Source organism: Cuculus canorus, chromosome 28, assembly GCF_017976375.1.
Source record: "Cuculus canorus isolate bCucCan1 chromosome 28, bCucCan1.pri, whole genome shotgun sequence".
NCBI classification, from domain to species: Eukaryota; Metazoa; Chordata; class Aves; order Cuculiformes; family Cuculidae; genus Cuculus; species Cuculus canorus.
In genome coordinates this window covers 3,536,581-3,557,269 of record NC_071428.1, presented here as the reverse complement: position 1 = coordinate 3,557,269, position 20,689 = coordinate 3,536,581, and the positions used below count along the sequence as shown (strand labels likewise).

Here is a 20,689-nt window from a genome sequence, read left to right as displayed (position 1 = left end):
CTCCTCCTTGTTTCCATGGCACATCTGCTCTGGATCCAGATGTCTCCCCTGCTTCGCTGCTTGGCTTTCCCACCACCTCCCGGTTGCCTCTCGCTCTTGGGGGCCCATAGGGGGTCCCCAATGTCGATGGCTGCTGCGAGGAGGACCTCGATGCCCACGGCTACGTCAGGAAATGCCCAGGGAGGAGCGATTCCTTCCTCCCTGGCCTCGCTCCCCTCTTCCTCCTCATGTGGTTTTCACCATGGTACCCCAGCCTCTCTCCCTCAGCCGGCATCGGGGCTTGGTGGGACACCCCAAAACCTTCACCCCAGGGAGGACTTGGTGTCCCTAGAGGTGTAGAGACACCCTGAGTTGGGGGGATCTGTGCGTCCCTTCCTTCTGCGGGGTTGGGAGTCACTTGGGAGAGGGATGACTGTGTCCTTGGGGGATGTTTGGGGTCAGGATCCACCTGAGGTGGGACACCCTCATCCCTGGGGATGTTTGGGGTCAGGATCCTCCTGAGGTGGGACACCCTCATCCCTGGGGGATGTTTGGGGTCAGGATCCACCTGAGGTGGGACACCCTCATCCCTGGGGGATGTTTGGGGTCAGGATCCTCCTGAGGTGGGACACCCTCATCCCTGGGGGATGTTTGGGGTCAGGATCCACCTGAGGTGGGACGTCCTCATCCCTGGGGGATGTTTGGGTTCAGGATCCTCCTGAGGTGGGACATCCTCATCCCTGGGGGATGTTTGGGGTCAGGATCCACCTGAGGTGGGACATCCTCAACCCTGGGGGATGTTTGGGGTCAGGATCCACCTGAGGTGGGACACCCTCATCCCTGGGGGATGTTTGGGTTCAGGATCCACCTGAGGTGGGACACCCTCATCCCTGGGGGATGTTTGGGGTCAGGATCCTCCTGAGGTGGGACATCCTCATCCCTGGGGGATGTTTGGGGTCAGGATCCACCTGAGGTGGGACACCCTCATCCCTGGAGGATGCTGAGGGTCAGGAGCCTCTCTGGAAGGGGGTGTTCCTGGCGGTGCGTGCCACAGCAGACACTGTTACGTGGCTTCAAGCAGGCGGGGGGGGGAGGAGGAGGAAGAGGATGAGGAGGAAGCAGAGCTGGGCATGAGGGCCCTTTCAGCCTGGTACAGCTGGGACTGTGGTTGTTGGATGAGGTCCCCATGGGGCCAGAACCCTTGTCATGCCCTCAAAACTGGGGTAATAAGAAGGGCTGGGCATTCGCTGATGTCTCGTAAGGGTTGTGCCCTCCTGCTCCCTTCCTCCTCTGCCCCTTCCAGAAGCTGGAGGTCCCAAGGACTGATTGACCCAACTGATGTTGCCGGCCAGGAGGGACCAAGAACTGCCCTGGAAAGATTCACTCGGAGCCAGCAAGGAAACCCCAGCCGGGCTGGGAACATTTGTTCTCAATTAGGATGGGGGATGCTCGCTGCTGAGCAGGCACTTTGTGCTTCCCCCAGCACTGAGCCTTTAGCCACAAAAGCGCCGCGGGCAGGATGTGACCTCACGGGACCGATTGCGAGCGGGGACAGAGGCTGTGGGGCAGCCATGGGGTTTCATCCTCGTCCTGGTGTCCGTCCTGGTGTCCGTCCTGGTGTCCATCCCAGCCCGGTGCCATGGTGTGGCTGCCTCGAGGGCAGAGCGTTGCGGCGTGCCTGGACCACGGGCATCACCCGCTAACAAGAGCGATCTCTGCTGCCTGTAATTATTTCCCAGGGTAACGAATGATTAATTCTGCTCAGGAGCTGCGGCTTTCTGCAAACTCACCCGAGTAATTCTCTGGGAGGCTCTGTGCCGGCTCTCCCCTGGCAGAGGATGCTCCAACACCTGAGAAAGTTTGAGTGAGATCTGGTCCCAAAAAGCCCCGACGCCGACAGGTGGGTGCTGCTCATCTCTCGAGGGGCTCAGCTCTGCGAAAGAGGGTTCTCACCTTCACCCTGAACCCCACTGATGCCACCCGAGTCCCTGACGCATCCCTCCAGGAGCAATCTGTGAAACCTCAAAGCTAACGATGCTTTAATTAACCTGGCTTGCTGCGATGTGGATGCAGGTGGGGAAACTGAGGCACGGATCATGCAGAACTAAGCTCAGCTGTGAGCTCTGTGCTAAGAGGTCAGGTTTGGTTGCTCCCACCCTTTTAAAGCCGGAGAAGCCCCCTGGGTCCTTCCTGGATGGTGCCTCCACCCACGTGGAGGTCCACTGGCTTCGCTGCAAAGGGGGTTTTGCATGACAAAGCCTTTGCTGGCTACCAAGACCCTCATTGTGGCCACCTCACCATCCAGCTGAAGCTGCCAAATATCAGAAATAACCACGCAACGGACGTTTCTGCGCTGTGTTGGGAGGAATCTTCTCCTCTGCATGGACTCAGCTCCAGCGTCTCCTCTGGTTCTACTGCATTGGGTTAAATACGGTGCCTGTGCTGAGCATCCTCCTCTCCGGGCGCTCAGCATCTCGTGCTGGCTTTGCCAGCTGCCAGGAGGGAGGAAAGAGGAGGGACGAAGCGCCTGCCAACACGGTAATAATTTCTTCTCCCCCCCCCTTCTTAATTAGGGGAAGGAATAAATATAAAAGGAGGAGGGAAAGGAGAAGGAAGGGGAGAAAAAAAAGAGTCGAGGACACGGGCACACACACAGAAGCCTCCTCTTTTCTCGATGCCTGGTGGAGCTCGTTCCCAGCCCTCCTGCCAACCTGCTGCCGCCCGCTGCCTGCTCTGCCCCACAGAAGCCGCGGCTCAGCCCCACACCGGGGTCCTGGGCAAGGGGAGACCCTCCCGGTGCTGTCGTTCTCCTCGTTTCCTTCACCGCGAAGAAGAAGAGCGACGGTGCACCCCGAGCGAGGTGGGCTGCGGGGAAGGCGTTGCGTTGGGCTGATGGTCACCCACGGGGCGATGGGGGACTCTGCCGTACTGCGCTATTAATTTCAATCTCTCCTTTCACCTCCGCGCTGGCAGAAAGTAAGAGGAGAGCTGAGCCGGTGTAGGGATGCTGAGAGCTTTCCCGTTGCTCGCTTTCCACGGGATGCGGGCAGAGGGGACACAGAGCATCCTCCTGCCCTGCAGGGAGGGATGCTCGAGGCTGGTGGTCCCCACGGTGCCACTTTGGGGCAGTTTGTCCTTGTCACCGATCCCCCTGGGAGGACAGCGTTGCTCTGTAAGGGTTTTCTTGCAGTGGATCAGCTCGTACCGGCGCTGTCTCTGCAGCAGCAGAGGAAAAGTGGGGGCTGAAAGATGGGGTTGTTGCTAAGTTGGATGGAAAAAGGGCTTTAGTGCTGCCCGGTTACCGCAGCCTGGATCCCAGCTGGAAGTGGGGCTGGAAAGGGTTTGGGATAAGGGGGTTTGGGGGGGCTGTTTCAGCAGCTGCTCGCATGGGACCCTCATTGTGGATGAGCTGCTGCAGGGGCTGAGGGTCTCATCGTTGGGGGTTCTCACCATCTGTCCTGTCTGGATGGGTTCTGGTCCCCAGGAGGCTGCAGTCAGGGTAGAAGTGGAAAGGGAAACTGAGGCACGGAGCTGGGCAGGGGCTTACACAGAGGTCCAGCTCCCCACTCTCCTGCCCGGCTGAGTTGCTGCTTTCCTTGGAGAGGTTTTCAGGGATGAAGCTGCCCCATCGTAGAGGGTCAGGATTCAGGGGGGCTGCAGGCATCTCCCACTCCTTCCTAGGCTCTCTCTGCTCCATCCCCCTGCTCGGCCACTGTCCCGGTGGGGGGCACAGGAGGGGCTGGGGGTAAAATAGAAACACTTTGTGGCTTTGTCACGGATTTTCCCGGCTGAGCAGCCCTGACGTGAACCCCCGGTGCCCTGTGGGATGCCCCAGGCTGGGGTAGTTTGCTGCAATCCCCTTCTCATCCCACAGCTGACGCGTTTCATTCCTGGGGTGAAGGTGTTGCCCTTGACCATCCTCTCCAGGACCGCTTTTGGCTCAACCTGCCTCCTCTCCCACCAGGCTGACTTCTCCCATCCCAACCCAACCCAGAACCTGTTGCTCTTCCTTTCGGCTGCTGGAAGGGTGGGAAAAACTCCCTCTGCCCCAATCCAGAGGGTTTTTTTGTGGGTGCTGGGTGCGCTCACAGCAGCGTGAGGGTGAGCAGGATGCTCGAAGGCTGCTTTTGGGATGCTTTAAAGCTGCTTTTGGGATGCTCTAAGGCTACTTTTCAGGGAATGGGTTTAGACTGGGGAGATTGGGAGAGCGGGTGATGGTGTGCTGGGATGGAGGAGCTGCGAGGCCACTGGTGAGGGTGCTGAGGGGTTGCGGAGCCGGATTCAGGATGTCCCACCTGAGCAGCATTGCTGAAATCCGGGACCCCCTCCACCCTCTTCCTGCCTCACCTCGTGCCTCAGTTTCCCTACCAGAGCCCCACAGCTGGGAAAGGTGAGGATGGATGCGCAGACTTTCATGCATGTGTGCAAACCTTCACGTGTGCGTGCAACACGCTCACCCAGGCGCGCATGTGTTCCTCCAGGATCTGCTCCCACCCCTCCGTGCGGGACTGTATCTCCTCAGGGGGCCTCCTTGGGTGCCCCTCAAACCCATCACTGGGCTGGGGGGGTCACATCCTCACATCCCAGCCATGCAACAAGGAGCCCCTTTCTCCCTGCTAGGATGGGGGGGCTGAGTGGTCCTGGCAGCCAGAGGGGACCCCCCCTTCTCCCCACCTGCTTCCGGCCTTTTAAGCTCTGCCAGCGGCTGCTGCCAAGAGGCTGCCGAGCGCCTCCCGCTTCATCCCTCGCACAGAGCGCGTCCCCCCAACCTCAGCCCACTCCCAGGGGAGCTGGCGTGCCCCCCAGTACTCCCCCTCTCCGGGCACCCCCTCTGTACCCCATGTGCATCCATCTGGATGGATCCTGGATGCAGGACCAGTTTCCAGTGAAGGAAGGGGGAAGCGATGGAGGCAGCCACGTGCGTGCAGGGATGGGGATGTCGGAGTGCGCGGCTGGCCGGGGTGGCAGTAGGGTGTCGAAGCTCTTTCCCAGTGGGGATGGGGCTGCCTGCTTGTGCCTGGAGCAGGGCCAGACTCTGCCCGTGGCTGCTGACTCATTCTGCAGCTGAGCATCCCTGGAAAGCCACTGCTCCGCTGCCTGCCCTCCCCCCGGTTCGCTGCGGGCTGGCAGGGCACCTTGTGAGCAGGGATGAGCAACCATCACGTGGAGGGGGATGAGGGGACCACGGAGGAGAACCCCCCCCTCTCCAGAGACAGGAAGGGATCCAACCCTCAGCTCTCCCCTTGCAGCATCTCCTCCCTTCCACCCTGGACCAGGTGCTGCAGCCCCAAACCGCGCTGGGTTCCAGGAGCCGCCTCTGAAAGTGGAGCCGAGCTCAGGGGAGAAAGATTACTCTTGTCCCAAAATAGACTTCAGCTCCATTTTCCACCTGGTTTCCCTCGGAAATGGAGGTTAACTGGTCCCACCGCTTGCGCGCGTGGCTGCGTCTCCATCCGTCCCTGGCAGCTCCTGAGCTCCAAGGTCTTGAAGCTCCTCGAGCCCCGCAAGTTGCAGCCATCCCCTCCTCCCTCCAACCCTTCTGGTGACTTTTCCCTAGTCCTGCTCCCAGTTTTCCTTTCCTGATGCGTGGACTAAAACATTTTCTGTTTGTGGCAAATAGGATAAAAGAACCCAACTCAAAATCCAACCCCAAACATGACATATGGGAATCTCTTGCCATAACGGGTCTCCAGGACCTCGGGCATTGCCCGCAGGCAGGATGAAACTTGGTTTAACCCTTTCAGCATCCCATTCCCAGTGCCAGCACCCTCATCCCGGTTAAGAATGGGTGTGGGAAGGGAGCAGATGCTTGCTCACCGCAGCTTGCCCCACTCCTGCAGAGTTTGATCCCTTGAAGTTGCTCCCCCGGTGCTTCGTGGCCGCTGCTCACGCCACCGCGGCGCCTTGGGAACGGGAAGAAAAGGCGCCTGTGACAAAAGCCTTCCTCGCTTGGCTGCCCGGGGGGACCCAGCCAAGCCCCCGCGCTGGACCCCGGCCACGGCCGCCGAGCGGGAAGGTTTTGTCTCTTGCTCCAGAGCCGTGGGGCTGAATTTAAATGATCCGGATGGAGCAAAGGATGTCCCCCAGCTTGGCTCTGGCACCACCAGTAAGGTTCTGGGCCATCAGACTTTGGCCGCCCGTACTGGGCAGGGGATGGTTTGTGGTCTGCACATGATGGTCAATGTTCGTGGTGCAAGGGGTTGTATGTCCATGGTGCCTGGAGCTATATATCCATGGCGCTTGGTGCTACAGGCTGTAGGGCCGTAGCGCGTGATGCCAGCGGCTGTCCATCCATGGTGTTTGATGCTACGGGCTGGGAGACCACGATGCTTGGTGCCAGGGGCCGTACAACCATGATGCTATGGGCTGAATGTCCATGGTGCGTGGTGCCTGGGGCTGTCCATCCATGGTGTGTGGTGCTACAGGCTGGGACAGCACGACGCTTGGTGCCAGGAGCTGTAGGTCCATGGTGCATGGTACCAGGGGGCTGTACAACCACAGTTCTTGGTGCTACAGGCCGTATGTCGATGGTGCATTGTGCTAGATGCTGTATGTCGATGGTGCTTGGTGCTACAGGCTGGGAGACCACGATGCTTGGTTCTATGGGCTGTACGACTACGGTGCGTGGTTCTAGGGGCTGTAGGTCCATGGTGTGTAGTGCCAGGGGCTGTCCATCCATGGTGTGTGGTGCTACAGGCTGGGAGACCATGATGCCTGGTTCTAGGGGCTGCAGATCCACGGTGCATGGTGCCAGGGGCTGTCCATCCATGGTGTTTGGTGCTACAGGCTGGGAGACCACGATGCTTGGTGCCAGGGGCCGTACAACCGTGGTGCATGGTGCTATGGGCTGTAGGTCCATGGTGTGTGGTGCTACAGGCTGGGAGACCATGCTGCTTGGTATCAGGGGCTGTCGTTCCACAACGCGTGGTACCAGGGGCTGTACAACCACGGTGCGTGGTGCTATGGGCTGTAGGTCCACGGTGTGTGGTATTAGAGGATATATGTCCATGGTCCGTGGTGCCAGGGGCTGTACAACCATGGTCTTCGGTGCAAGGGGTCGTACGTGGGTGGTGCCTGGAGCTTTATATCCATGGTGCAGGGTACCAGGGGCTGTACAGCCATTCTGCTTGGTGCTACAGGCTGTGTGACCATGGTGCGTGGTGTGATATGTCTATTGCGTGTGGTGCCAGCGGTTGTACATCCGTGGCGTGGGGTGCATGGAGCTGTATATCCACGATGTGTGGTGCCAGGGGCTCTGTGTCCACGGCACACCGTGTCAGGAGCTGTATATCCATGGCACATGCTGGATGGTGCTGTGCATCCATCGTGCGTGGTGGTCAGGGGTTCCGTGTCCGTGGAGTTTGGTGCTGGGGGCTGTATTCACACTCTCTCCCTGGTGCATTGGTCCCACGGATAAAGTCAGGGAGCGCTGCAGGCGATGAGGACAGGCTCTCCTCAGGCTTGGCCCTGGCAGACGATGACCTGGCCCAGATTGCGCCACGGAGGTGCCAAATCTGCTTCTTGTGGCTGCTGAAATCAATGCAGCGCAAAGAGCTCATCAATTACAAAGCTGTTTGGAGTCTCAGGGTCGCTGTGCTCCTGTCTCGGGGAATGGGGTGGTGTAACCCAGTGGAACGGGGCTGAAGAGTCCCCCATCCCCTTGAGGAGCATCTGCAGAGGAGGGTGAGGGCGCTGCGGCTCTGTTCTGCACCACGCAGGGGCATCTCCCTGCATCCCCAGCGCCCTTAATGGCTTTCAATTGGAGGAGGAGGATTTGGATTAGACGTTAGGAAGAAATTCTTCACCATGAGGGTGGGGAGGCCCTGGCCCAGGCTGCCCAGAGCAGTGGTGGCTGCCCCATCCCTGGAGGGGTTCCAGGCCAGGTTGGATGGGGCTTGGAGCCCCTGAGCCGGTGGGAGGTGTGGGATCCATGGCAGGGGTGGGACTGGATGGGCTTTGAGGTCCCTTCCAACCCAACCCATTTATGATACTCTGATCCTCCGGATGGCTGGAAGAGGCTGTGGGCAGCCGGCACCGCTCGTGACATGCCCGGCATCCCCAGTGACCCCCCAGTGAGGGCTGGGGACCGGCGATGGCCGTACTAGCCACTGGGCTCTCTTTTCAGCCCGCCGGGGAGAACCCTTTGTGCCAGGCAGCCTTGAGAGAGGCCCAGGACATAATGACTGCTTTGGTCAAGCCCTCTTTTCCCAGCCTGCGCGCGGGGAACCTCTGGCGTGAGCTGAATGGCAAAGAGATGCTCCTGCTCCTTCCCTCCCCCTCCGCCCTTGCTCTTTGTGTGCCCTCAGCAGCTCGCTGACCTCAACTCCCTTCACACAACGGGCTCTGCGCACACGTGCACGAGCGCACGCACACGCGTGTGCATGCACGCGCCGCAACACGCACGCACCAGCGCACACGTGCGCGCCCTGCTTGCGCCCTCGCCTCCCAGCCAGGGCTCGCTCCCCTCGTTCCTGCCCAACGCCGGTTGTTAAAAACTCCCTCTGAGGTTTCCCAGTGCGGCGCCTGTGAACACACAGCCCCACCTTTGGAATCGCCTCTTTGCCCACCGAGGTTTGGGCTCAGACTTTCCGTGCTGGTGTAGCTTTGCTGTCCCCGTGGGAACGCGGATGGGGTTGGATGGGACACGGTGGCGCCCAACCAGTGGTCCCAGTCGCTCGTGCTCTCTCTTTTCTCTTGTTAACCACAACGCATTTCCTTCTCTTCCCTGTCCTTTCCATCCACCCCTGGAGGGATTTAAAAGACGGGTGGACGAGGTGCTTGTGGACATGGTTTAGTGTCAGATGGGAATGGTTGGCCTCGATGATCCAAGAGGTCTTTTCCAACCTGGTGATTCTATGATCATCCAAGGGTCCAGGTTACCCCACAGCCACACTGGTCTCTCCCTCTGTGCCCCGATGCCACATGCATCCCCTCAGCCCCTCAGATGTGGGCTGGGGTCCCACCCCAACCTCTCCCCATCTGGCAGGGGATGGGATGAATGAGTTGGGGTTGTTCAGCCTGGAGAAGAGAAGGCTCCAAGGAGACCTTAGAGCAGCTTCCAGTGCTGAAAGGGGCTCCAGGAAAGCCGGAGAGGGGCTCTGGATCAGGGAGAGCAGGGACGGGATGATCAGGAACAGTTTTGAGCTGCAAGAGGGGAGATTGAGATGAGATCTTGGGGAGAAATGTTCTCCTGTGAGGGTGGGGAGGCCCTGGCCCAGGTTGCCCAGAGCAGTGGTGGCTGCCCCATCCCTGGAGGGGTTCAAGGCCAGGTTGGATGGGGCTTGGAGCCCCTGATCCAGTGGGAGGTGTCCCTGCCCATGGAAGGGGGTGGGACTGGATGGGCTTGGAGATCCCTTCCAACCCAATTCATTCCATGATTCTATGACATTTTGGGATTTTGAGCCCAGCTGGTGGTTTCTCCTCCCCCCTTGCAGGGCAGAGGATGGCCTCAGCCCTCCCGCTGCTGCTCCTCTGGTTGTTTGTCCCCACGGTGGTCCCGGAGGTGTTTGGCCTCGCAGATGGCACAGGTAACGCAGCGTCATCGGCCGCACCCACGCCGCTCCCTGCCCCGCGGTGGGGATCTCGGGGGGAGCACCCATGCCCGTCCTTGCTCACGGCTCCTCTCTTCTCCCACCCAGAGGACCTCAAGGCTCTGCAGGTCTCCATCCCACGTCACCCGGCTCTCGATGCCGTGCTGGCAGGCGACATCACCATCCCCTGCCTCATCAACTACCTCGGTGCCCAGCCCACCGCGGGTCCAGCCGGACGCCGGGCGGTCCTGGGAACCCCCCGGGTCAAGTGGACGTTCATCTCTGAGGGCAGGGAGGTGGAGATCTTGGTAGCCCGGGGGGATAGGGTGAAGGTGAGCGAAGAGTATCGCTTCCGTGCCTCCTTGCCCATCTTCCACCAGCGCTACACCAACGCCTCCCTGCTGCTCACCGAGCTGCGGCCCAATGACTCGGGGATCTATCGCTGCGACGTGCAGCACGGCATCGAGGACGGCCACGACATCCTCTACGTCAAAGTCAAAGGTACCTCGAGGCGGGGAGCGGTGGGATTCGGGCTGGTGGGGGCAGATTCACCCTCTCCAGATGCTTTTTTTGGCTCAGTAAACCCCTCCTGAACCCAGACGTGGGGTACCCGGAGGGTCGGGGGGGACCGCTCAAAGCGGCACCCGGGTGCAGATGAGCCCATGTGGGTGGGGAGCTCCTCAAAGGGGGACCCTGGTGAGTGGGGGTCTGCTGCAAAGGAGCACTTGGATGCGGATAAACCCATGTGGGTGAGAGGCTACTGCAAAGGGGCACCCATGAAGGTGGGGGGGGGGGTTGCTCAAGGGGCACCCAGAGGGGAGGGGGGTCTATTCAAAGGGGCACTTGGGTGCAGAGGCACCAATGGAGGTGGGGAGCTGCCATGAAGCCCCACGTCACGTTCCCCCCCATCACGCAGGGGTGGTGTTTCACTACCGGGAGGGCTCCACGCGCTACGCCTACACCTTCGCCGAGGCGCAGGAAGCTTGTGCCAGGATCGGTGCTCGCATCGCCACTCCCGAGCAACTCTACGCTGCCTACCTCGGCGGCTACGAGCAGTGTGATGCCGGCTGGATCGCCGACCAGACCGTCAGGTGGGCATCGCCTCTGCCCGCGTATCGCGCCCACCGCCTCCCCCATCACCCCTCTGCGAGTCACTAGCGGTGCTTTCCTGCCCCAGGTACCCCATCCACACACCCCGAGAGGCCTGTTACGGAGACATGAACGGCTTCCCCGGGGTGAGGAACTACGGGGTGGTGGATCCAGAGGACATGTACGACGTGTACTGCTACGCCGAGGACCTCCCAGGTGCCTGCGGTGCCACCGGCCCCATCCTGCCCTCCCCTGCTTTTGCGGCCGCGCTAACTCATCCCCGTAACCCATGGTGAACCCACCCCGAACCGTGGGCGCTGGCTCTGAAAGCTCCGAGCTCTGCAAAGCTTTGGGCACTTGGGCGCGTGCAAGTGTGGGATCTCACTGCGCTGCTCCTCAAAGCGTTTCTGGTTTGGTTTTGAGGGGTGCAGCTCTCTGTCCCTCAGAGCAGCTGATGCCCACCCTTGCGGATGCTCAGGATGATCTGCCTTGGGGTGTCAGCACCTTGGGGTTCGGCGCTGCGTGGTGGTTTGGGGTTCAGATGAGCTCATGCTGCAATTCGCATGCGCTGGGGTGTTGCTAATCCTGCAGCTTGGGCATATCCTGCCTGGCTGGATGTCCATGGGGATGGATGGTTCTTCCTTTGGATCCCGATGGGGCTAATCGGTGGCTGTGGCTGCTGTGGGGCGATGCCGGGCAGGGATGCGGTGCAGAGACGGGGAGATCGGTGCCGTGGTGGGGATTGGCACACAGTGTGCCTCACTGCAGCTGTCTCCAGCGAGCATGAAGCCTTACCACAGCGTCCGTTGGGCTTCCAGACCCCCTCAGAGATGTTCTATAGGTGGATTGTACTGCGCAGGGCAAGGATTTGCTCTTCTCCGGTCCCTTTCATGGATGCTTTAAAGAATCTTTTGCAAAGACAGGTATCCCACATGGTACGAGAGCTCCAGCCGTGCCCACACCACGGTTGTCACAGTTGTGGAGACTGGAGACAGGCAGGGATGCAGGCAGGGCTCTCCGGCTCCTCCGTGCTCCTCCTTGCGAGGACCACGCTGGAGATCCCCATCCCCAAGCCAGCTCCTGGGGTCATGCAGAGAGCGGAGGAGGCGAGGGGCTCCCGGAGCCCGTGTCGCCCAAGCTCTGACTCCCGTCTCATTCCTCTCTTCGCAGGGGAGATATTTTTGGAGACAGCCCCAGACAAATTCACGCTGGAGGAGGCGGCTGCGCGGTGCCAGGCGCTGGGTGCAGAGTTGGCGAGCACAGGGCAGCTCTACGCGGCTTGGAGCGTGGGGCTGGATGCGTGCAGCCCCGGCTGGCTGGCCGACGGCAGCGTCCGCTACCCCATCGTCACCCCTCGGGAACGCTGCGGCGGAGCTCTGCCGGGCGTCAAAACCATCTTCCTCTTCCGCAACCAGACGGGATTCCCCGATGCCCAGAGCAGATACGATGCGTATTGCTTTCGAGGTAAAGAGGGGCAACCCCTTGGCCCACCGATGCTCCTGGTGGAGCCCAGCGGGAGCTTTTGAGAAGCCTCTGGGCAAGGGTGAAGAAGCCCAGTAGGTGCTGGGAATCGGTCCCAGTCCATGCGAGCATTGGGTGCTGCAGAGCCGGGATGTTTTATCGGGTTGGGATCACATCAGGATCCCTGCGTGCTCTCCATGTCATGATTCCATGATAGAGCAAGGGTGGTTTGTCCCCTCTCCATCGCTTACATCAACCTACTGTGGTAGGACAGGGATGCCTTGCACTGTCTCCATCCTGCATGCCAACATCTCGTGACAAGGGAGGGATAATCTGCGTGGTCCCGATACATCGCGATAGAGGAGGGCTGCTCTGCTTGGTCTCAGTAGTGCATGCTGATAGGTCGTGGTGGAGTAAGGATGCCCTGCATGTCCTCACCACTGCGTGCCACCACGTTGTGACAGAGCAGGGATGTCCCATGTGGTGCTGTTTGTTGGCGTGAGCTGCGTGGCAGCTGCTCCAGGATGGTTCCTGTTGGCCAGGAGGGACGTTGCTGGGTCCCCGTTCCCTGCTGGGAACCGCAAGATTGGGTTTGGGCGTGAATTCGTGGTGGTCAATAGGAAATGAGGTCCACGGGCAGAGGTGTTGAGCTGCCCGTGCTGCCAGGGAGGTGATGAGCGAGGATGAAGACTGGTAGGGATAGACATGGAGAGAGGATGAGCCACCCCTCCACGCCTCCTTCTTGGTCCCACATCTCTACGCGTGCCCTTGGGGCCGTGAGGCCTCATGGATGGGGTTGCTCTTCCTCTGATCAACTGAGTGCCGTGCGTCTCTGTGTCTCAGTTTCCCCATCTTTTGGCAGGGAAACCCACGGGTTAGGCAGGATGGACCCGTCCCATGAATCCGTGACTCCCGTAACCCACTAACTCCCCAGTCACCCCTGCGCTCCCTGCGGCGGGAATGGGGCTGCGTCGAGGCTTAGGGTTGGCTTGAGGGGGAGGAGTAGAAGAGAGGAGAAGGGCAAAAGATGACCTGAAAACGCTGCAGATACAAAATTCAGCGCTGCGTGAACTCCTGCCAAAGCCACGAGCCTTGTCCGGGCGGCAGCGGGAGGAACCAGGCTGGAGCATGGCACCAGGGCAGGTGGTGGAAATTGGCATCACCTCGGGGGGAAAAACAGGGCTCAGGACCTGCTGGTTCCAGCAGTGCTTGGGGAGGGCCTGATCCTGCCCTGTGCTGACCCTGTTCAGAGGGGAAAGGGGAGGTCGAGGAGAGCTGGGTCCCCGCTGGGGTGCCAGGCTGTCCCCAGGGCTCCAGCCCCACACCGGGGCGAGGGCATCTCTGCTTGCCATGGGGCCAGGACCGGGCAGTAATATCCCACTTTCTTTCTGCCCACAGAAGGGACAAACTCTTTCCCTGAGGCTGCAGGAAAATACCAAGCCCGAGAGCCCGAGGGCCTCCAGGAGATTGTTACAGTGGCAGAAAAGCTGGAGGAGCTGCAGCTGCCCAAAGCGCAAGTGGAGATTGAGTCGCGAGGGGCTATATACGCCGTCCCTTTCTTTGAGGACGCTGACTTGGAAAAGCCGAGCCCGTCCCCCGAAGACGGACCAGGGCCAGGGGCCCGGCACCCCCCGCTAGATACCTCCGTGTCCTCAGGTCACCCAACCGCTGCCACCCCTGTCCCCACAGCCCCAGATGTCCCCGAGGCAGGCGTCCAGCTTAGCTGTGCTGCCGAGGAATCATGGAATGGGTTGGGTTGGAAGGACCTCCAAGCCCATCCAGTTCCATCCCCTGCCATGGGCAGGGACACCTCCCAAGCCCCATCCAACCTGGCCTTGGACACTTCCAGGGATGGGATCTTGGGGTTCTGTGGATGTCAAGTTGGAATCATGGAACCATAAGATGGTTTGGGTGGGAAGAGACCTCAAAGATCATCCAGTTCCAGCCCATGGACAGGGACACCTCCCACTGGATCAGGGGCTCCAAGCCCCATCCAACCTGGCCTTGAAACCCTCCAGGGATGGGGCAGCCACCACTGCTCTGAGCACCCTGGGCCAGGGCCTCCCCACCCTCACCGTGAAGAATTTCTTCTTAATGTCTAAATCTTCCCACCTAAAAGGAGGATGGGGTGAGGGACAGTTGGGCAGCGTGTGGAGAGCAGCCACAGGGACAGCGTTGTTGGGGTCGCAAGGAGAGGTCATCCCCACCTCGTTCATGGAGGGAAGACCCATGACCGGGACACCGGTGTCTCGGAGAAGGGCTGTGGACAAGTCACTGGTGTGGGGACATCTCTCTGTCCCTCCCTCGGATGGGGCCCGACATGTAGGGATGGTGCTAGACTGTGGTTTAATGCTGGAGAATGGTGCTGGTGACCAGAGGGAGAGGAGCCCAGACGCGGCGGTGAGGGGCTGAGCGTGACCCTTGTGCCAAACCTGGGCTTCACGAGTGGCTGAGACTGAGCTCGATTCGCGGTGCCGGTTCAGAGAGGACGATGTCACACGAGCCATTTCTATCTCCCTGTTGCATCCTTGTGCCGGCGTCACCCTCCCAGCTCTGCCCGCCACGGGCAGGGTCTACAGCGCTGCTGGTGGTGCTGGTGCCCATGGCCCCGTGGTCTGGTTGGCTCCTCGGTGCTGGCATCTCACTGCCTTTCTGCCTTGCCCTTTGCAGAGGAGGAACAGGGAGCGGCGCTGGGCAGCACGTCGGTGGAGAGCCCGGGCGGAGGGCGAGACCCCGTGGAGCCGGATGGAGCCGCCGGCACGCAGACGCTCTCCACGGCCCAACGGGAGGGATCCCCGGGTGCCCCATCCTCAGCAGAAGGTGACACACCACCTCCCGAGGGCATTCCTCAGCCACCCAGCCCCACCATCCCCACGTGCCGCCCCGACCGCCCGTTGGACGCCGTGGGGCGGCCGTCACGCACTGCCAGCCCTGGGCCACCCGGGCAGAAGGTGACGACGCCAACCAGTGCCACTTCTGCCACCTCGACAGATAGCCGAGAGCCCGGTGGGACCCCCCGGCGCGGCCACGAGTCTGACGGGGCGAGCAGCCCTGTGGCCACCGCTGAAGATGCTGAGCTCTCGGGAGATGTAGGGGAAAGCCCCGGGGTGTCCCCGTTGCCCCCCGCGCCATCGCAGCCGCAGGAGGAGGCAGAGGAGCAGTCGGGGTCCCTGTGGGTCCCCTCGCCCGTGGCCCCGGGGGATGGGAGCAGCGTCCCGGCGGTGACCCCATGGCACACAGAGCTCGCCAGCAGCAGCGCGGTGGGTGCAGGAGGCGAGGAGGCTGTGCCACAACCCGCGGGCACTGAACACACGATTCCGGCTGCTTCTTCGGAAGAGGAGGAAGAGAAGGAAGAGGAGGAGGAGGAAGAGAAGGAGGATGAACAACCCGCTCCCTCTGTTGCAACCGTGGAGGGGTTCCTCGCAACCATTCCCGGAGAACCAGGTGGGACCCTCAGGGATGACCTCACCTCTCCCCATCCCGGCACCTCTGGGGTGGCCCCGATGGGGACCCAACTGGGGGACTGGACCCCCAGCACGGCTGCCCCCCTGCCCGCCCTCCCCACCGAGCGCGCCAGCGTCGGGGCCGGCTCGCCCGGGGGTGCCGGGGGCAGCGCCCTCGCCCTCGGGGCAGCCCTTCTGGCTGCTCTCTGGCCCTAGGACAAGCCAAGAGTTTTCCGTCAGGCTGTGCTTCCCTCTGTCCGTCTGTCTCTCCTCTCTCTCTCTTTCTCCTCCTCGTATGGGTAAGGGAAGGTTCCAGGTCCGGAGAAGCACATATTTGTCAAACAAATTGGTCTGAGCTCTGCATGCACTTTAATCTCTTCTACTTCTGTGAAGTGTTTTAATGACTGTTTCCATGAAAAAACAAAGTTAATCAGCAGGCGGCCCCAACCCCGGCTCTGACTAACGGTGGTACTAATAAAGGGAATTAAATGCTTTCTAGAACAAGCATCTCGCCTACCTCTTCCCTTCGTCCTTGCGCCCGCTGCCTCGCTCACCGCCCGTTCCCTCTTCCCACTGACGAACTAATCCCCTGTTCCCGCGAGCCCCTGGGGAGTGGGGTGGATGGGACCCCAGGTGAGGTGTGTTTTGGGGTTCTGTCCCCCCCAGGGCTTCTCTGGGTGGTGGGACAAGGACTGGATGCTGCATGGCGTGAGCAGGGGGGACTTCCTACCCCTGAGCCATCTGGGGGAGGTGATGGGGGGCAGAGATCCTCAAGATCACCCCATTTCGTGCAGCACTCGATGGCCAAGCACCCCAAAGTCATTCCAGTCCCCCCGGGGAGCACAGCCACTGCCCCCACATAAGGGGCTGGGATGGTTGAGCGGTGGGCGCACGAGCTGCCCCGGGCAGGTGTCACCCTCCGGTCCCCGTGCTGGGATGCTCCCAGCTCTGATGCTCCTCACAGCAGCCAAACCCTGTCCCGTCCACTCTCCTGGCTCCCGGCAAGGGTGGCTGTAGCCCAGGGGACAATGTGGGGTCCCTCTCCCCCATGTGGCATGGGTGATGCTCCAGACCTTGTGGGACATCTGCCTTTGCTCTGGCGAGGACTGATGGACAGAAAGAGCCAACTGTGTGGTGTCAGGGCCCTAAATAGCTCGTCCCGCTCCACGCCTCGGTCTGCTGGGCATGAGCTGGGTGTCCCGAGCGAGCCGTCGGCACCTTGAGGGGAGGGGACGGTGTCTGGGGATGGGTGAGGGTGGCAGTGTCATCCTTGGCGCAGCTCCACCAAGACAAGGACCGTTAAATGGGTTGATTAGGCAGGAGGGCGTCAAGGACTTTCCATCTCAGCTCCCGCCGGTGCTGGTGGCAGCCCTTAATCACACCCTTAGCCGGGACTGGGAGCACACGATGTGCTCCAGGCACCGTAATGACCGTAACGGGCTGGTGGGGACGTGTCGGTCAGGGACAGCATCGGATGAGTTATCAGCCCTGGCCAGGCTGAAGGTGACAACAGAGGGACAGATGCAAGGTTCACCTTGTTGCTAAGCTGAGGACGTGAGTCTGGGATGTGCTGAAGGCTTCTTCCTTTGTATGTTCCCCTCCCAAAACACATTTGCTGCGTCACTCCAGGCGAAAGCAGGGTGGCAGGAGAAGACCAGGGGCTGGCACGGCAGCCAGGCCACCGATGCCCAGGGTGAGAGCATCCAGCTCACGTCCTCGTGCCCTGGGAGGAGGCCAAAGCCCCAAGGCCAGCCAACTCTTGGCCCTGATGGCAGAGCTGGTTGCATCCCATGACCACCGTGGGCCGACGGGATGGCTTTAGGCATGTCACTGTGCACTTGAGTCCTTCTCCTGCCTCAGACTTGGTGGCCACTGTGGCCGGCTGTAGGGTGGTCACTGCAGAGATGAGGAATTAACGATGCTGGGCACTAATGAGGTGCCCATCTCAGCCCATCCTGGAGCTCCCACGGTGAGAATGGCTCCATGTGCCTTGCAGGTGGCTGCATCCCCAACCCCTGCCTGAACGGAGGGACCTGCATGGAGAACGGCTCCCACCTCGCCTGCCTGTGCCTGCCCGGCTACGGAGGCAGCAGCTGTGAAAGACGTGAGTCCTTCATGTCCCACCACAGCCACGATGGCCCCCACTGAGCTCCCACCACTGCCAAAACAGTGGTCCAGGAGACATAAATGTGGGGAAATCAGGTTTTTGGGGGATTCTGCTTGCTGGTGAGTTGGGTTCCATCACCCTGACCCTCTCCTCTCTCCCTCCTTGGTCTTCACTACCATGGCTCAGCGCTGGAGAAGTGCAGCCCCGGCTGGGAGAACTTCCAAGGAGCCTGCTACAAGTATTTCTCCACCCGGAGGAGCTGGGAGGATGCAGAGAGCCAGTGCAGGTATTATGGGGGGCACCTGGCCACCATCCTGACCCCTGAAGAGCAGGACTTCATCAACGGTACGTGGAGACATCCCAAACCCTGCTGCATCCCCTGCCCCGGACCTCTGCCCTCGGCATCCCCCAGCGCTGGGCTTCGGGGTTTTAACCATAAGCCAAAAAAGCAGCCAAGGAAGGGGCAGACGCAGTCTGGGGAGGATGAAGAAAGGGAAGAGTGAAGGAAATCGCTGGTATGGTGGGTTTGCCGGAGTGGAGGTAGATGCTCATCTGCCTCTTGGGTAGCGAGAGGTAGGGGAAGAGTGATGGGATGGGCAGAGATGGGCAGAGATGGACAAAGATGGGCAGAGATGGACACGGATGAGTAGGGATGGGCAGAGACGAGCAGGGATGGAAAGGGTTGGGCAGGGATGGGCAGAGATGTGCAGAGAAGGAAAGGCATGGACAGGGATGGAAAGGGATGAATAGAGATGGACAAGGATGGGCTGAGATGGAAAGAGATGGAAAGATAGGAATGGACAAGTATGGGCAGGGATGGACAGGGATGGACATGGACAGGTAGGGACGGGCAGAGATGGAAAAGGGTGGACAGGGACAGGTAGGAATAGACAAGGACGGACATGGATGGGCAGGAATGGACGTGGACAGGTAGGGATGAGCAGAGTTGGGCAGGGATGGGCAGGGATGGACAGGGATAGGTAGAAATGGACAAGGATGGACAAGGTAGGGAGGGACAGGGATGGACAAAGACAGGTAGGGATGGGCAGAGACGGGCAGGGATGGACAGGGATGGAAGGAGGTGGGCGGGGATGGACATGGACAGGTAGGGATGAGAAGGGATGGGCTGGAAAGGACAGGGATGGGCAGGGATGGGCAGGGACTGGCAGGACGGCGGGGACACGGGGCTCTGCCGCCCTCTCCTGGTCAGCCCCGTCCCCTTCGGGGCTCCCCTTGTCCCCAGGCCTCTCAGCACCCCCTCCTCTGCAGGACTGGGGAGATTCCTCACCTCTCTGCCCTCACCCCCAGACCCCAAACCTCCCCAAATTCAGCCTCCAGCTCCTTCGGGGCCCCTCCTGACAGGGGGTGCTGGGAGATCTGGCTGTGCCCCTTCCCCCCCAGTAGCCCTTTGCACCCCCAGACCAGTACAGGGAGTACCAGTGGATCGGCTTGAACGACCGGACCATCGAAGGGGATTTCCAGTGGTCCGATGGGAGTCCTTTGGTAAGTTGGGGTCCCAGCCCTCCTGTACCCCCCCCAGGACAAGAATCCCCCCCTCCCCAGGCACCCATCATCCTTCTCCATCGCTCGGGCATGGGTCTGACCTTGGGACAAGGCTTTGAAGCATCCTCAGGGGGTGCCACGGGTAAGACAGCCCCCAGGATTTGGGGTCCCAAGAGCATGGAGATGGGATCTCCTTCCCAACTGGGGGTGTCACGGCCAGGAGGCTGTAGGTGGGTGCACATTGGGGTTCTCCCACCCCCCCTTCCCCCATTAAAGGGTGTGTTGGGGTGCCCTGTTCCCCCCCAGCTCTACGAGAACTGGCACCCCGGGCAGCCCGACAGCTATTTTCTCTCTGGGGAGAACTGCGTGGTCATCGTGTGGCACGACGGGGGGCAATGGAGCGATGTGCCCTGCAACTACCACCTCTCCTATACTTGCAAAATGGGGCTGGGTAAGCTGTGACCCCCCCTCTCCTGCATCCTTGTACTGGGCTGGGGGGGGGGGGGGGGGGGCTGGAGGCGCACCCCCTCTGCCACCCCAAATTGGGGTTCCTCACCATCCCCACAGTGGGGAAACAGCTCCCGTGCATGGAACCCTCAGCTTGTTTGGGGTTTATCGGGGGGGTTGTTGCTCCAGTTTGGGGGCTCTGGCTGTAATGACCTCTTCTTCCCCCCCCCTTACAGTGCATTGTGGGCCCCCCCCAAACGTGAGCAACGCCCGCGCCTTCGGCAAACCAAAGCAGCGCTATGAGATCGGCTCCATCACGCGGTACCAGTGCCGTCTCGGCTTCATCCAGCGCCGCTCGCCCATCATCCGGTGCCAAGAGGATGGGACGTGGGAGCCCCCCCAGCTGCTCTGCCGCCCCGGTGAGCACAGTGCTGCCCCCCCCAGTCCCCCCAGCATCTGCCTTTGGGGCTTTCCCTTCACCCGGGGTTTCTTGTGTCCCCCTCCAGGCCTGGCTCAGCCCCCCGAGGACTGAGTTAGTCCCCAAGACAGAAGCCACCACCTCCTTGGACCCCGGAGCTGGCGTGGATGGAGATGGCACCGGGACGAAACCTCTCTGTTGGGCGTCTGCCTCCTTGTTTGTTTTATATCTGTACAAAGAAACCCTAAAAACTAAATAACTCCTTTTCCCTGAACAGGAACCGACTACGACCCAAACTGTAGCGCAAGGAGGGGGTTTTATTCCTGGAGTCGCAACCGAATCAAAATCTGGGGGCAATCATGGGTGGGTGATGGCATTGACCAAGGTCACATCCAGCTTTCTTCCACCTCTAGCGCAACTGTCCTCATGCCGTGACACCTTGGTGTGGGGTGACGTGGGGACAGCCAAGGTGTGCTGCAGCTCAGCCCCCATCCTGGGGTGCAGGGAGGGGGTTTGCACTCCCCAGGAAGGGCAGAAGCTGCTGCTGCACGTTTGGAGTGGGTACGCGTCGCCCAAACCCCGACTCTGTGCTCCTGTGGGTATTAAATCCAATCGAAGGATGGTGCAGAGCGGTGACCTGGTCATTTGGGAACAGTAGGGTTGCCCAAGCCCAAAACTGGGTGCGTAGCAGCCCCCACCAGCAGCCAGAGAG

General features: G+C 60.9%; 1 protein-coding gene across 4 annotated transcripts; it reads left to right on the top strand.

Moving 5' to 3' along the window:
• Positions 1–2,562: 2,562 nt before the first annotated feature.
• On the top strand, positions 2,563–20,611 carry BCAN (brevican). Of its 4 annotated transcripts, XM_054051198.1 has the most exons (15): positions 2,568–2,839; positions 9,414–9,506; positions 9,618–10,010; positions 10,426–10,600; positions 10,687–10,814; positions 11,769–12,062; positions 13,458–13,715; positions 14,730–14,879; positions 15,051–15,503; positions 17,499–17,606; positions 17,796–17,954; positions 19,030–19,112; positions 19,419–19,563; positions 19,796–19,978; positions 20,066–20,599. In XM_054051198.1, the coding sequence occupies exons 2-15, from the start codon at positions 9,422–9,424 to the stop codon at positions 20,089–20,091; spliced, it is 2,640 nt and encodes an 879-aa protein (XP_053907173.1). In that variant the 5' UTR covers positions 2,568–2,839; positions 9,414–9,421; the 3' UTR covers positions 20,092–20,599. The 4 variants fall into 4 exon arrangements, with proteins under 4 accessions (XP_053907171.1, XP_053907174.1, XP_053907173.1 ...); XM_054051196.1 differs by having other exon boundaries at positions 2,563–2,839; positions 14,730–15,503; positions 20,066–20,611; XM_054051199.1 differs by lacking the exon at positions 13,458–13,715 and having other exon boundaries at positions 2,567–2,839; positions 20,066–20,603.
• The last annotated feature ends 78 nt before the right edge of the window (positions 20,612–20,689 follow it).